The sequence below is a fragment of the Teleopsis dalmanni genome, chromosome 2, assembly GCF_002237135.1.
Source record: "Teleopsis dalmanni isolate 2A chromosome 2, ASM223713v2, whole genome shotgun sequence".
Lineage (NCBI taxonomy): Eukaryota > Metazoa > Arthropoda > Insecta > Diptera > Diopsidae > Teleopsis > Teleopsis dalmanni.
This window is the reverse complement of record NC_051847.1, coordinates 153,341,565-153,356,576: the sequence shown is the minus strand read 5'-3', so window position 1 is coordinate 153,356,576 and position 15,012 is coordinate 153,341,565. Positions and strand designations below refer to the sequence as shown.

The 15,012-nt window shown below is 27.7% G+C and overlaps 1 protein-coding gene across 1 annotated transcript in view; it reads right to left on the bottom strand.

Annotated features, from left to right (window-relative positions):
- The window catches only part of LOC119675962, a 141,338-nt gene that overhangs the window by 40,318 nt on the left and 86,008 nt on the right, over positions 1-15,012 (bottom strand). The window contains exons 2-4 of the mRNA XM_038087180.1: positions 10,462-10,824; positions 6,250-6,798; positions 5,996-6,180 (exon numbers count right to left, since the gene is read on the bottom strand). Of these exons, the coding sequence (XP_037943108.1) occupies positions 5,996-6,180; positions 6,250-6,798; positions 10,462-10,824 (1,097 nt within the window). The remainder of the gene's footprint in view (positions 1-5,995; positions 6,181-6,249; positions 6,799-10,461; positions 10,825-15,012) is intronic.

Below are 15,012 nucleotides of genomic sequence, written 5' to 3'. Positions count from 1 at the left end.
TCGTTTGGTACAAATAGACCTGTCAGATTCAAAAAACCACCGGGGATTGTCTGAGGATACAAAACTTCAAGAAAACTAGGTTTTGGGAGAGAAGTGGCCATTCGTGGTGTAGAAAATTCAGCTGGGCGAGTAAGATGTGGGTGTATACTAATGGTGGGGGATGGGAGGGGGTTTGGTAATTTTTTAGGGATAGGTTGTGCCATTGCCAATTCCATACCGGATACGTAAGCGGACAAACGAAGACATTCTTGGTCATCGTTTAATCTCTCTAATTCAAGAGAAACATCATCCTGGACAGGCACTAGAAAAGTTTCAAATAAGTGGAAAAAGTCATTATGGCAAGAAGAGATGGTTAAAAAAAGGGAGAACATGCAAATATATAAGGATATTGTCATAAAATATATAAAAATGAAAAATAAAAAATAAAAAATAAAGAATATATAAAATATATAAAGAAAAAATATATAAAAATATATAGGGAAAATATATATAAAAAAATATATAAAGAAAAATATATATAAAATATATAGGAAAATATAGAAAAAATATAGGAAAAATATATAAAAAAATATAAAAAAATGTAAAAAATAAATATAAATATAAATAATAAAGATAAAAAAGAGGAACATACAAATATATGAGGATATTGTCATTAAAATAAAAATAATAAATAATAAAAAATATATAAAATAAAAATATATAAAAATATATAAAAAATATATAAAAGAATGTAAAAAATAAATATAAATAATAAAGATAAAAATAATAACAAAAATGTTTTTTGGAAAGGTATAAATAGTAAAGTTAAAAAGTATAAATAATAAAGATTAAAAATTTTTTATAAAAAAAAGGTTTTTAAAGGATACAAATAATAAAGACAATAATAATAATAAAAATAAAAATAATAAAGATATGATGAAATTAAATATAAAGTGAATATATGTAAATATAATAAAATTTACATGTCTGATTTGCAGTGCTGTAGATGGATGCAGGAACACCTAGTGGGCATAAATAGGAAATTAGAAAATGAATAAGCGAAAATAATAAAATGTGATGTATGATGCGTACCTGGCTGGCTTGTTTGTGAAATTGGAGTATGAGTATCCATTGTTTTATGGCGCTTTTATATATGAGATGAATTGTTGTATATAGGTGATGAATGTGTAATTTTCGGATTTTTTTATATGTGTTGAATATATTCTTTTCTATATGATGAATATATTTTTTTGGTTGTTAAGAAATAAAAAATACTTCGCACCTTAGGAATGCACTTCTTTAATAACAATGACTGAAGTAATAAGCAGCACATAAGGAAATGATCTTAGATGAGATGGACATAGTGATTAATTGCTATAAGAAATACAAAAGAGCATGCGTACAGGAAAAGGATGGATACAAAGTAGTAAAACAGGAAAAGGAAAAGTGGTAAAGATTTTGGGAATTGCAATTCATGAGAAATATCCCAGACAAAAACCATGTATAACTTGGGTTTTGTTCTGTGTGAAGTATTTTGAGTTATGAATTTGTAATTTATGGTATTTAGTAAGAATGATGACTAGGTTTTCAAGGGTGTTCTTTTTCAAAGTTTATATATTTGGATAAAAAATTTTTTTCATAACAGTAAGTTGAGTAATCCAGTTTTTGTTAAAAGATTTATGCAATGTGCAAAAATAATAAGTGGAATAAGGCGCAAGATGCGTGGCGCATATATTTTTTGAAATAGGTAAAAGGCAGGGCATATAACTTTGGAAAAAAGGTAGAAAGTGTAAGGTATGAAGGTGGGGAAATGGGAATAAGAAAGATGAGTTGGCAGGTGTGATTTAATATAATGTGGAGAAACAGGTTTTTGCATTGGGTAAATATACAATGAAAAACATATGGGGAGTATGCTAAGTTTTATAAGCTTAGTAGTAATTATATTATTAAAATTGATGGATAGTGGAGATATAGGTTAAAAAGTGAAAGAAAAGTGAATGTGATTTAAATTGTTTTATAATAATGAGATGTAAGTCTCACGTGGGAGTGAAGACAAATAGGTTTTTTGAAATAATGAAAGTGTAAGGTAAGGTATTTTTGGATTTATGACTTTGGTCAGGTTTAAGTGTATACTGATTGTGGTATGGATAAACTGTATAATTAGGAGTTAGCTGTGGTTTTTCCAGTAATTTTCAGTATTGTTTCAAGTAAGTGTTTCCAATTGTTTTGGAGGTAAGTGAATGATATAACTACAAATTTGTCCAATTATTTAATGTTTGCGATTTAAGTAAATTATGTAATCCAGATATAAGGTGGTTCCATATATATATGTAAACTATAGGGTTAATTATTTATAATATATATATATTTTTTTACTGTTTATAAAGTGGGGTGAATTTATAGTTTTTGGTAAAGTTTGATTTCCATGCTTCTGTGTAGGTGGTATGAGATAATATATTGATAATGGTTTTTAAATAAATAAAAAAATGTTTTATATTGTTAGATTTATATATATATAATTGCTAATATTTATTTTCTTATTCCGTATATAATGGTTTTTATTGGTGACAGTATTAACATAGGAGGTTAGTGGTACATAGGTAAATATGTTATTTATGATGGGTATATGTATAGGTTATAGATATGGAATCTGGACACTACACAATGAATATGGACAATACATAATGAATACAGACTATATATTTTTTGCAATCCACTCTGATGAGCCTGGCTAGTTACCAGGCGAAACGCGTTAGTGGAAACTATTAGAGAACTGTTTTCTGGTGGTTTTTTGACCAACACAAGGAATTGCTTTAAGCTTTTTCACTTTTTTACTGACAAATTTGACGTCTACAAGTTTATATAGTGTGTACCAGTAGTTGTTATTTTTATTACATAATTTATATTTCGGCATAATTATAACATTTTTATTTAGTTTTTTAGTTAAGTTTGCAATTTGCAGTTTTTTAGCTTTTTAGTTTTTAGTTAGTGTATATATATGTATTATTTATTTAGCATGTAAAGTTTTTTGTGCATATATTTATTTTGTGTTGGGGCAAATTATCCATCATAAATTTGTGTAGGGTTAAGTATTTATATCTATGTTTCAGTGACCATCATCACTGTATCCGTTTGTTGCTATTTAGCGACATTCTGGAGGCTTGGTTGGATAACCTACTTGTTGGGTTATTTAAGCAAGGTAATGACAAATTTCCAATCGTATAAAGATGATTGGAGGTTTGGGCATTAATAATAATATAAATTGATTTATAAATCACCGTATATAAAGTAGTTGAGTAACATATTAAGAATTTAATTAGTAATATGTATGCGATTACGTGAGTAAAGGTCAATTGAAAAAGGATATAAGAGAAATAAATAAAAAGTTCATTAATGTAAAAGCATTAATTATTAATGATTATTATCATTATAATAGCAAACAGTAAAAAAGATAAACATGAAGAGGTCAGATAAACATAATTTATTTACTTTGTAATTTAATCATTTTCAATTATGAATAACAATCAGAAGTTTGGTAAAATTAATAAAAGAAATCAATTAGCTGTAAGTATCAAATAATTTTGTTTTTGTTTTATTAAGTTGGTGTATTGCAGCGAAAAAACTTAAAGCATATAAACTTCAAAGGCATTTCAAACTAAAAGTAAGTTGAATTTAAATTCATTATTTATATGTGATATATTCGAGACTCGAACCACTTATAAGATTATGTATAATGCATTTCAAAAAAAAAGAAACCAAAGTGTGGGAATTGGAATAATAATATTAAATGACAACTTTATAAAGAATATAAATATTATATGGGATAGTAAAATTAAAAGCACTTTTCTATACTTAAATGTATCGTAAAGTGTGTTGTTACTGGATAGTTTTACTCATATCGAAAAAAAATAAATTTATTCTCAAATAAAAAATAATAAAAACGCTCAGATAACTCTAACTACTTACAGTTGTGGATTTGCGTACTAATAAGATAAAAAGCATTCCACAATTTTTAAAATATTGTCTTTTTATGAATGTCTATTTTTTAATTATATTAAATCTATTCTTACGCATCACAATTAACAATAGATTTGATAATTGTGCATTAGAAATTAAAGAAAATCGAAGCAACATTAAGCACTACTTAAAGATGTGTATAGCATTGGAGAATATAAGAAACAGATACTGATATAAGCATACATAAAAACCACCACCTACTCCAAAAAATATATAAAAGGATTACAACTTCTTTAGAGAGAATTTTGGTAACTAATTGCCAAGAAGCAGCAAAAAAAAAAATTATGTAAAATGCAAAACATTTATGCAAACTATTCAAAATATGGTTTACGGTAAAACTTTTTTGATAACGATAAAAAATAAGTACCATATGACCAAAATATTTATTAGAGCTGATTATAGTTAACCATTATGAAGTAGCTGCTGGCATCAAGTATGATCTCTAACAGAGAAAACAAGATCAAATAATATGTCAAAGATTGATCTGACTTAAGATAAAAATAATGGAGTACAAAAACAAAACCTTTAAATATAATCAATAGTTCTATAGAATATTCATTGGGTCCTAACTATAATAAATTTAATACTAGAATACTTCATAAAGGTATATCCCATTCTGCTATCTTTTAAAAATTTACGATCTTTCTCTGGGAATCACCCATATAACTCCAACCAACAGAATGAGTGAAACTATTAATGTCACCAAAAAAGATTATGAACGTCAGTTGATGGCGTAATAAATTGCTAGGTAATGGCTCACCAGAGATTAAATACCAGCAAGTTAATTTGTGTAGATTTCAACGAAATGAGGATCACGCTAAAAGTTAATCTAATCAATGCTATAATTAACCCTACCTCAATAAAGTGCGAAGATCCTCTAAAGCTGTATCAGCAAGTTTGATCTTCTGGTATCCAATTTATTTGATGGATATGTGGTTGTACGAATTATCTGGATGCATGTAGGGTATTCTAAACGAAGTGTATGGTTATAGAATAAATGCGTCACAGAATTTGATATATGTAGATTTACACAGAGATCTGGTCGTATTGTATTGTAAGCCAGATCACAAAATTTTAAGTTTTAACTTAAAACTTGAGTCTCTACTATTTACGAGTATATTGTCTTCTAAATTAATTAATTTCTTAATTAACAGTTTTTTTTTTAACTTGATTGAAGAATAATTTGAAGAATATAAGGTTCTGAAAGAGAACGTAAAAAAATTACTTGTGATTTAGATTTGGATCAAACATTTACTTCAATATATTGTTTAAATCTAGCCAATACATTATTAAAATTGTCTCCACAAAATATTGGATACTAGAGGTAATTTTGAATGACTTCTCAGTAAATATCTGGCAAAAGCTCTGACATAGCTTAATGAGTGTAGCATTTCTAGTCGTCATAGAAACACAATTCTTTACATAAGCCTATAAAAGAAATCAAGTGAAATTACTCAAATTTCTCAACCAACAAAACTTTCTGATAAAGCTACATATTTATATCTTCAATTTCACGTTAAAAATAAAAGTGGAACCTACGTGGTTGTAGCGATTAAAAGTGAAAGTTTGTCACACCTTTGCAAGAAAATATGGTGCTATTAGATCTGCAAACCAAATATCCCACCAAACAAATACTTTTTTACAGTTACTATATATATGAGTTTTTACAGCCTAACAAGAAAGAATGAGCCTCATTACTAATGAAAAATTGTGACTCTATTTGAAGTAAGTTGTCCGATTTTATCACATAATACGATTGTTAAAGGATTCATATTGTGAAAGGGCAAACCATAAGCTGAACACATTATGCCGTTGTAGGTAGTTGTGTTGTTTATACAGCACTGTGCTATAACATTAGAACCACAAAATGGATAACCTTACATTATTTAGGTTTATAAATATATAAATAAATTTTATCACTTATATGGTTATTTCGATATGTATACATATCTTTATTTGTATATATATTTCAAAACAATTCAAATTTTCAAGAACTTACCTTTGGAATAGTAAATTTTTGGCGAAACTGTATAGTTCAACATCTAAACTATTCAGTTGCTCTATATGCCTTTTTTGATCCGGCCTCAAATTGTGAACCGCTGAAGCTGAAATTGTGGTGTTGTGTTGTTCGAATGGTATTGCAAAACGAAGATTGAATGTTTCTTCGAAAATGTATTGCGAGATCTAAAAATTAATATAAAAATTTAATTTATTATTAGAAGTTTGATGAGCAAAAAAAAGTTTTTACTGTACCTTTTGATATTCGGTTAAACCAAAGTATGCCATCGCTGCTAAATTTCGTTTCGCACTCGCTAACATGACACGATCGCGTTCATGCTCTGGCATAGATGATTTATTATAGCATCCAACCAATGCCAAATCGGCCAACATGCGTGTTTGACGATTTGCTGCCAAATTTGATTCGCATGCAGCAAACTCATCTAAATCCACATCTAGCCAGTCCTTGCCCTTATAGCAAGGCGGTAACTCACTTGCACTAGCTTGTCTTCCCAGACACCAATGCCTTGAACCCTTCCACGTGGCACCACGCCGCACATGTCGGTATTCTGACATGTACCGTGCGATCGGCTCACGCAGCAGGGTTATGTAAAAGTATCTTCTTTTCGCAGTTTCACCTTCATTTTTATCCAATTCTACGTCCACACAACTTGTCAGTTCTGTCCAATCAGCATGCAAGCCACATTTCCAACCTGTCGAATAGCGCGAGAAGAGCCAATTTTCGTTGCGATGCGGACGGAAGCAATAGCAACGTTTGCGTTGCCGCTGGCACTCGCAAGGACGCTGAGAGGGGCAGAAAGGTATTATAATTTTTATTATTGTTTAATAGTATGCAAATTAAAATAGAAACGAAGTAAAATTTGTGGTGTACAAATCGAAAAAAAAGCAGATAAAAAAGGATGTTGTGAAGTAAAAAAAAAAAATCGGGAAGTGAAAAATAAAAATAAAGCAGAAAATTAAAAGAAGAGGAAGATTAAAAAAATTTATTTATTATTTGCAAGATAACAACATCAGGTAGCTTAGCTTTTTAAATATTTTTTCAATTTTCTTCTCATTTCAATATCAAATCACAAAATGTCAACAAAACTTTGGGAAGTGAAAGATACATTTATAGTATAAAATTAAATTTTTATTAATAAAATAAATATGCAAATCTGGCTTAACGATACTCATAAATTTGTCAATTATGTCAAAATACTCGGTATTAAAATTAAACAAACTGCAAAATCTAATGTTTCATTCATGAACAAAAGTATCTGCAACACATTGGGACTGTCTGTAGATGAAGTGCTTCGCTTGCATTTCGGTGCAGACAGGTAATAAATAAATTTGTTAACGAAGCTTGAAACCAGACAGAAGACATAAGACACAAAACAGCAGACTTAAGTCTTGAGGTTTTGTTTTGTTTTTCTATTGTACATTGCAGAGAAGCAGAAACATTTAACGAATGTTTGTGGTTTCTTCAGTATTGTCATTTCTGTCAAAAATGCATGAAGACGTATTGAGGAATTGCATACAAATGAGCTACTTTTGAGATTGTTTCGAATGCAAATTGAAATACATACTAATTGATATTCAAATGTATTATTTGAACTTGCTTTGCAGTAAATGCACATCACATGTAAATTTAATTTAACTTTTATGCATTTTTATAGCTTTTATTGTGCCAAGATCAAAATATTAAATTTGTTAAGCAATTTTTTTTTGTTATTTTGTTTATTGTAATTTAATAGGAATTAAACTGAAAAGCTGTTACGTGCATACAAAGTATTTTTTTAAACATTTTAGTATGTTATAAATATCCGAAACAATTTAAACATAACAAAGATCTCATTAAAATAAAAACTGTACAAATAATTATACAATAAACCTGAACAAGCCTTATAAATTATTTATTATAAATTAGTTAAATATTAAATTAAAAACAAAAATATATTTAAGATATATATATAAATATGATAAAATTGAAATCAACTTAAATAATTTATAAATGTATTTCATAAAATATGTACAGTTTACTCAATTAAAGCACTAACACATTTGGCAATAACTATCTGTTTTTGTTAGGTAAGTAGCTAGATACATGTGGCAGCTCATCTTATACAAATAAGATGGACTAAGGTATGCTCAAGGATTGAGTTCATTGCGATGCTACATACATATACATAAGTATATATACATACATACAAGACAAGGAAGCACCATAAATTATCTTGTCGTTTTAGTGCTTATGCTAATGATAATTATTATTATTACGCTTGTGGAATTTGTACTGCGACCTAGAGATCTATTGTGCCCCTTTCATAGAGTATCATTAAATAACTACTTCATTAGTGAATTTTTTTCTATAACTTGTAGTATTGAAGTTTAATTACAAAGTTCTATTTCTTCACCCGATATAAGATGTCCACCTAGGTAATTCTTTTATTTATCAGCGCCAGGGGAACTTCTAGTACATATTTTAAAGTTTGATTCTATTTTCTACAAAACCTGATAGTTTTATTATATAAGTACCAAATTCCTTAAGGTATACTTAAACCTACATTACCTTAATAGCATTCGTTTAATGGTCCTTAAATTATTTTTACTTATTGACATACAATCTATAAAACATTTTACGTTGAAAGTCCATATAAGCGATTTCAATTATGATATTTTGGTAGATTATTACAATATACCTTTCTTTGTTTTTTCTCTTCTTTCTGAATGAGTGAAAGGAATTACATTTTTCCAAGCCACAGAATGGGTTCGGGCATACAAGCAATGTAGTACTGTGCAATGAAAGTACTGGGCAATGAAAGAGATGAGTTTCATCCGCCTCTTACATTCAGCTACAACAGTAGACACGCGTTAAAGAAAGTCCCTAATTGGGCAGTGTAGCCGTCTCTAATTGGGCTTGTAATTTTGTCTAAGTATTATTTAGTATACCATAGACGGGACATAAGTCAGTAATTTCAAATTAAATATCATATTTCACATATAAGAAAATCAGTGATAATAAATTCTAAAGATATTATTTTAAAAAAGATGAAGTATACGAATTTATAAAATTGAAAATATTAAACATTCTCAGTATATAGAGAAATTTAATTTGAAAACTTATTTACAAATAGTGAGTCCATCTATTGGTAATAACATGCGTCGGTAATATGGATCCGTGATTGACATAATAGCAAAATGTGGACATTGTCTATTTAAAAACGAAGAACGAATATCTATATCGAATCTATCGTGCCAATTCTTCATAGTCCCAGTTCAAGCATTTCGGATGGCAATCCGTTCACAGTACGTTTAAGCATTAGCGAAAAAATCTGGTTCTAAAAAATCAGTTACAAGTTTTGATCGACGAGTAATGTTTTAAGTCGTCAGTCAATTTGTGTGGTGCATACTGGGCAAACATTATTTTATAGTCCAAATTTCGGACGATTTTTGAAATATAAACTTTAAGAATTTATTGTGATTATGGCAGACTTTAATAAAATTATTATATTATATAGTACTTAACTTGATAAATAAATTGTATGGTAGCAGATTTATCAACAATTGGAACAGTGCGTATTTCCAAGAGAATCAATTTTAAAAAATCAATATATAAGAACACTAGAACAATCCTTTTTCACTATTATCTATAATAAGATCTTAATCTTATACTTATACTAAAATCGGTCTAGCATTATGTAACATAACTACGGGGCTGAGCTAGTAAACAGAACCTAAATTTGATTGAGAGCACCATGGTACAATAGAAATTCTGGTATACATCGCCATTCAATGTAATAACGATTAAAGAGAATATCAGCAAACAACCACATGAATATTATATTGGGTTTAAGAAGCATATAAACGAGGAAACGTGTCATCTTCACTACTTCTTAGGCCGCAATAGACCATTGCAATGATAGCAACCCCATGATCATCTTGCATTTAAAATAAAAAAAATCAATTTTTATGTACACTCGTTGGTTAAGCAATTAACATTAGTTGTATCAAAGCTTATTTACTTTATAATATTGTAATTTTTAAAATAAAAAACATTAATGATTTGATTTAGGGAGTTTAGTTAGTAGACATTATTAGGATTTGGTAGAAATCTTTTTGACAGAAATATTTAATTATTAGCACAAAGGTTAATTGCGGAGAATGTTAAATACTTTCAATACAACAACTATTTATTTGTATAATGAAAACGTACATAAAATAATAAAATTAAATTAAACAAACTATGTGTGTTGTACAATGCATAAGATATAGAATAGCATCCAAGTTAAATAAATAGAACCTAATATGTATGCATATAAGTAAAATATAAATTAAAATGAGTTTTTCTTGAAAATTAAAGTGAAGTGTAAAGTTGTTTCAGAAATATTAATAAATAAAAAAGGGTTTTATTAAGAAAAATGAAATTAAAAAGAACAAGCATAAAAAATTAAATTTAAAAAAACTCACCTTTAAATCCAAATCACGCACTAAATGACGTCCAAACGATGTACCGCCAGTTTTTTGTATATGTAAAAATACCATCACATCATGCCCGTCCATGTCAAACTGAAAATCATCATTCAACACATCTTCGTAACTTAGTCCAACACTGGCAATAATAACATTTTGCTGTATTAATTTTGTATTAAGTGACGAAGTGGCCGTCGCCGCCACCATGCCCTGTGAACCCTGATGATGATGTACACCCAAAACATTGCTCGATGAGCCCACAGCGGAAGCAGCTGCTATGGCGCCAGATGCTACAATAGGTTCACTGTACGAAAGCAAATCCGGTTGGAGCATCATGCCACGTTTTGATAGTGCACAAACCTGTAAAATATAATTCACAGAATAAAATTTAATGAATAAATTCAGTTAAAAACACAAAACAAAAAAAACAATGTAATTATAAGGATCCATTTTAAAAAGAAATTATTAAAAAAAGATTGTATGGTTTTTAATGGAAATGAGAATTTTATTTTATTTTTGAAATGTATTCCTATCATTACAGCCAGCATAACGGCAACGTTTATAACATAAATGGGAAAATAATAAGTACACACAATATATTCTACAATTATGATATGCTCTTAAAATAAATTAATCAATTTACCAACATTTTTGCAATATAAGTTAAGAATACAGAATATAACAATAAGTTACATAAGTTAATTTTTTCTACCTAAAGGATTACGAAAAGGATTTGCAGCTTTCACTGCAGAAAAACCATTAAATGACAGTTTTAATGGAGTTAATGAGCACCAGTTTTAAGGATAAACTTTTATAATAAGCATTTCATTTGATTTAATTAATACCCACCGTTTCATGTTTTTATTGATGGATTAAAACAGAACAATCTTTTACTGCAGCTTGATAGCGAAATAATACTTTGGCAATAGTCCCTTGAGAGTAAATAGGAAACCTGAGCAGTTCAAACGTAATTGGCGTAATGTAGCATTAATACTTCATTATGAAGTATTAATATTTATTTAAAAGTACTTTATATATAGATCAATTCTACAATGGCACGCAATGAAGTTCAACAAAACATTTATATTATTTTTATTATAATCGAGGAAAGCAAACTAATCACTTCTTTTTTCTCAAAAAACACACTAAAATATAAATCAAGAAATTAATTTGAAAAATCACAAACCAATTGCGCCACAGAGGAATCATAAAACGTCCAAAATTTATATTATATGAAAAAATTATGGAGAACTATATTAAAATGAAACATAAAAAATGTAAAACCCAAACTTTTTTTTAGATGAAATAAATTGTACTAAAGTGGTATCATGGGACATCAATTTTAAATAAATTTTGGATTAAGTTTCTCAATACTAAGCGCACAGCACATTGAGAACATAAATTCTATAGAATTTAGAATAAATTGAATTTATTTTAATGGAAATATAATATTTTAAAACTTGAGATACAAATAAAACAAATCTACATAAAAATAAATAATTAATTGTGCTTTATACGAGCAGCAATTTGTTTCAATTTTGCATACTTGTCTGGTTCTAGTTCATGAGTGCAGCTTGAATGTAAGTAAAATTTAAACTAATTTGCCTTGAGTTTAAATAAATACAAAAATATCCAAATGAATATTCAATAAATAAATAGCAGCTACTTATTCACTTATGATATATTGCAGATATATAAATCTATAGCAATTAAGAAGTAATAAATAAATCTTTCACAAATATCAACAGTAAATATTAGTTAAATGTTTTGTTTATTGAAAAAAATATGACCAATTTAAATTATTTGAAGAAAAAAAAAGGGATTTTAAGTTTAAGATGAAATATTTTAAATTTAAATTAAATTAACTTATAGAATAATTAAAGCGAATAATAAGACAATATAATGAGAAGAATTATATATTAATTTTTATTTATGTGAATTGTTTGACAACCTATACAATTCTATCAGATATTACCGAATATCTATCATCAGTGACGTGTACAAGCATTTATTGATTTTAATTATCCGTATATTAAGCACATGGCGAAGGACCAAGTAGTCCGGTTCCTTATTCTTAATTAACTTTAAAATTAAGTTTAATGTTAACTCACAAATAAATAAATAAATTATCCGCATATAAACAACAGCTATATAAATGCTGTTAACAATTATTAATACTTAAACTTAATTTTTAAAGTAATTTATGACTATAAAGGAATTATTTTTTAAAATGGAAAGGTTTGAAAAAAAATTTTTTAATTGTTTTTGCTTTTTAAATGAAAACAAAAATTTAATTTTTTAATTAACGGATTTATTTGGATTTTTTTGATTCTAAATAAAGCTATTTCTAGTATTGCCCAATACCCATAATCAGTCGTCTTTAGATATATTTCGTTTAGTTAATTAGTCCATATAATTAAAGAACAACAGAATTGAAATTTTGACCGTAACCTACACTCCATTCCCCTATATAACCGCGGCTATCGTGACCTCAGTCACAAAGTTTACCGTTAACCTCGCCCCCGCTCATCTGCTCTAACCCACCCCTTCTTCAATTTCTAACCCACCCAATTTCCCTAATGTACGCCCTTGCTTTCTGGCTTAGATAAATCTAGCTCGCTAGGTACTAAGTCTATTTTTTCTTCTCTTTCCCCTGATTACTGGAATGAAGTTTTCACAATGCTGTGGAAATCTTCGCCATTCATTCCTAAGAAGTGGTTTAGTGGGTGGCTTTCGATGCTTCCACCTACTGCCAAACCAAAAAAAAAAAAAAAAATTTGGAGTTAATGACACCATTTGTGTCAATTTAATTAATTTAATCACAATATAATTATTATTATAGATTTATAGATAGGCTTACATGCACGACGACTAGAAAGATATTTTATGCAGTAATCATAATTTAATTAATATACAAATTTATTTTATAATTATATAGATTTTATATTAATATAAAATATAAAATAGGTACATATAAATAATTTATAAGAATTAACATTATTTTATAAGTCTTAACAAATAAATTTATATATTAATGCTAATTTTTGAATTGAATATTTTTGGATTCACGATTTATATATATATATATTTTAATTTAATTTTTATATAGTTATATTACTATATTAGTTTAGATTTAAAAATTCTAAACACTATCAGATACATTGTAATTTCTAATATTTGTTACAAGTTCTCGAAAAATGTTTTGTTTTAAAATTAATGTATTATTTTTTTTCAAACGTAAAAACAATTTCTTTGTAGAAAGCAAAATAAAATCGTTCTATTTACAAATTAAAAGTGGATTCCAATAAAGATATATAACCAAAAAAAAAATTAAATTCACAATTGCAGCGGCATGGGTTTGATTAATGCAAATGAAATGTAGTCTTACGTGTTCAATGGCACATAAAATATCTCCAAAGGTTAGTGATACCGGATATCTGGCGATATTTAAAACGGCTATATTGTTAACCAAAAATTTAGTTAATATATATATATATATAAATGTACTTAATTAATGAGAGAACTAGAAAATTAAATAAATATGTAAAATGGATTAAATTCAAGATACAAACAATACATCGGATGATATATCGGATGAAGAAATAAGTCATGAGAAAGAAGTTGTTACTTTTTGAAGAATTTATTGAAGAAAATATCCTAAGAAAAGTATTCAAAGCTCATAAAGGTGCACACAAAAGATCTTTAGGTCGAAGTTTAGATCATCTAAATTGACATAACATTGTAACATATACAGCATATGTAATAAAAATTCGAGCTAATTTAATTTAGCCCAAAAAGTACTATAATATGTAAAGAGAAGATAGTATTGACTTTTAACAATGAGCTTAAATATTAAAGCTTTATTATATTATTTATTATAAAAACCAAATTTATAATAATTCTAATTTTTTCTTTTCTTAACTTCATATAATATTAAAATATGGTATAAAATAAATAATAAAATAAAAATAATAACAATAAACCTAAACCATACATTTAAAAATTTATAACTCTTTTTGTTAAGAAGAAGTTTATGTTACCAACGAATACATAACACTCATACGTCATGTGTGACCGCTCTATTGCACATGGTTGATTGTACTGTATTGTACTACTGTACATGCAAGTGGTTTTTCCAACTATAAAACTAACAATTAATTCGCACTATATTATAAACTTCTTCATAAGTAAGATAAACTAGATAATTGCTTGGTGTTTCAAATAATAAAAGTAATTTAAAAGCTATTTACCAATAGAAGTATGAGAGTAACGATTGGTTGTCTTTCTGAAAATTTTAGATTTATTTTATTTGGCAATATTGCAAAAGAGAATTAAATGAACCAATTACATATAAGCCATGTGTTGTGAAAAATTGCTAAAAGCACTCTAATAACTTCGATTATTGCACAAATAAAATCACGAGCCAACCATAAACCAAATATTAACGGTTTGGGATGTGCTACACTGGCAGCAGCTAATCGAAGATTTTTTTTCGGTAGTAGTTTATGTGATATATGGTTCTGTAGAAACAATAAAATGTTAGAAGAA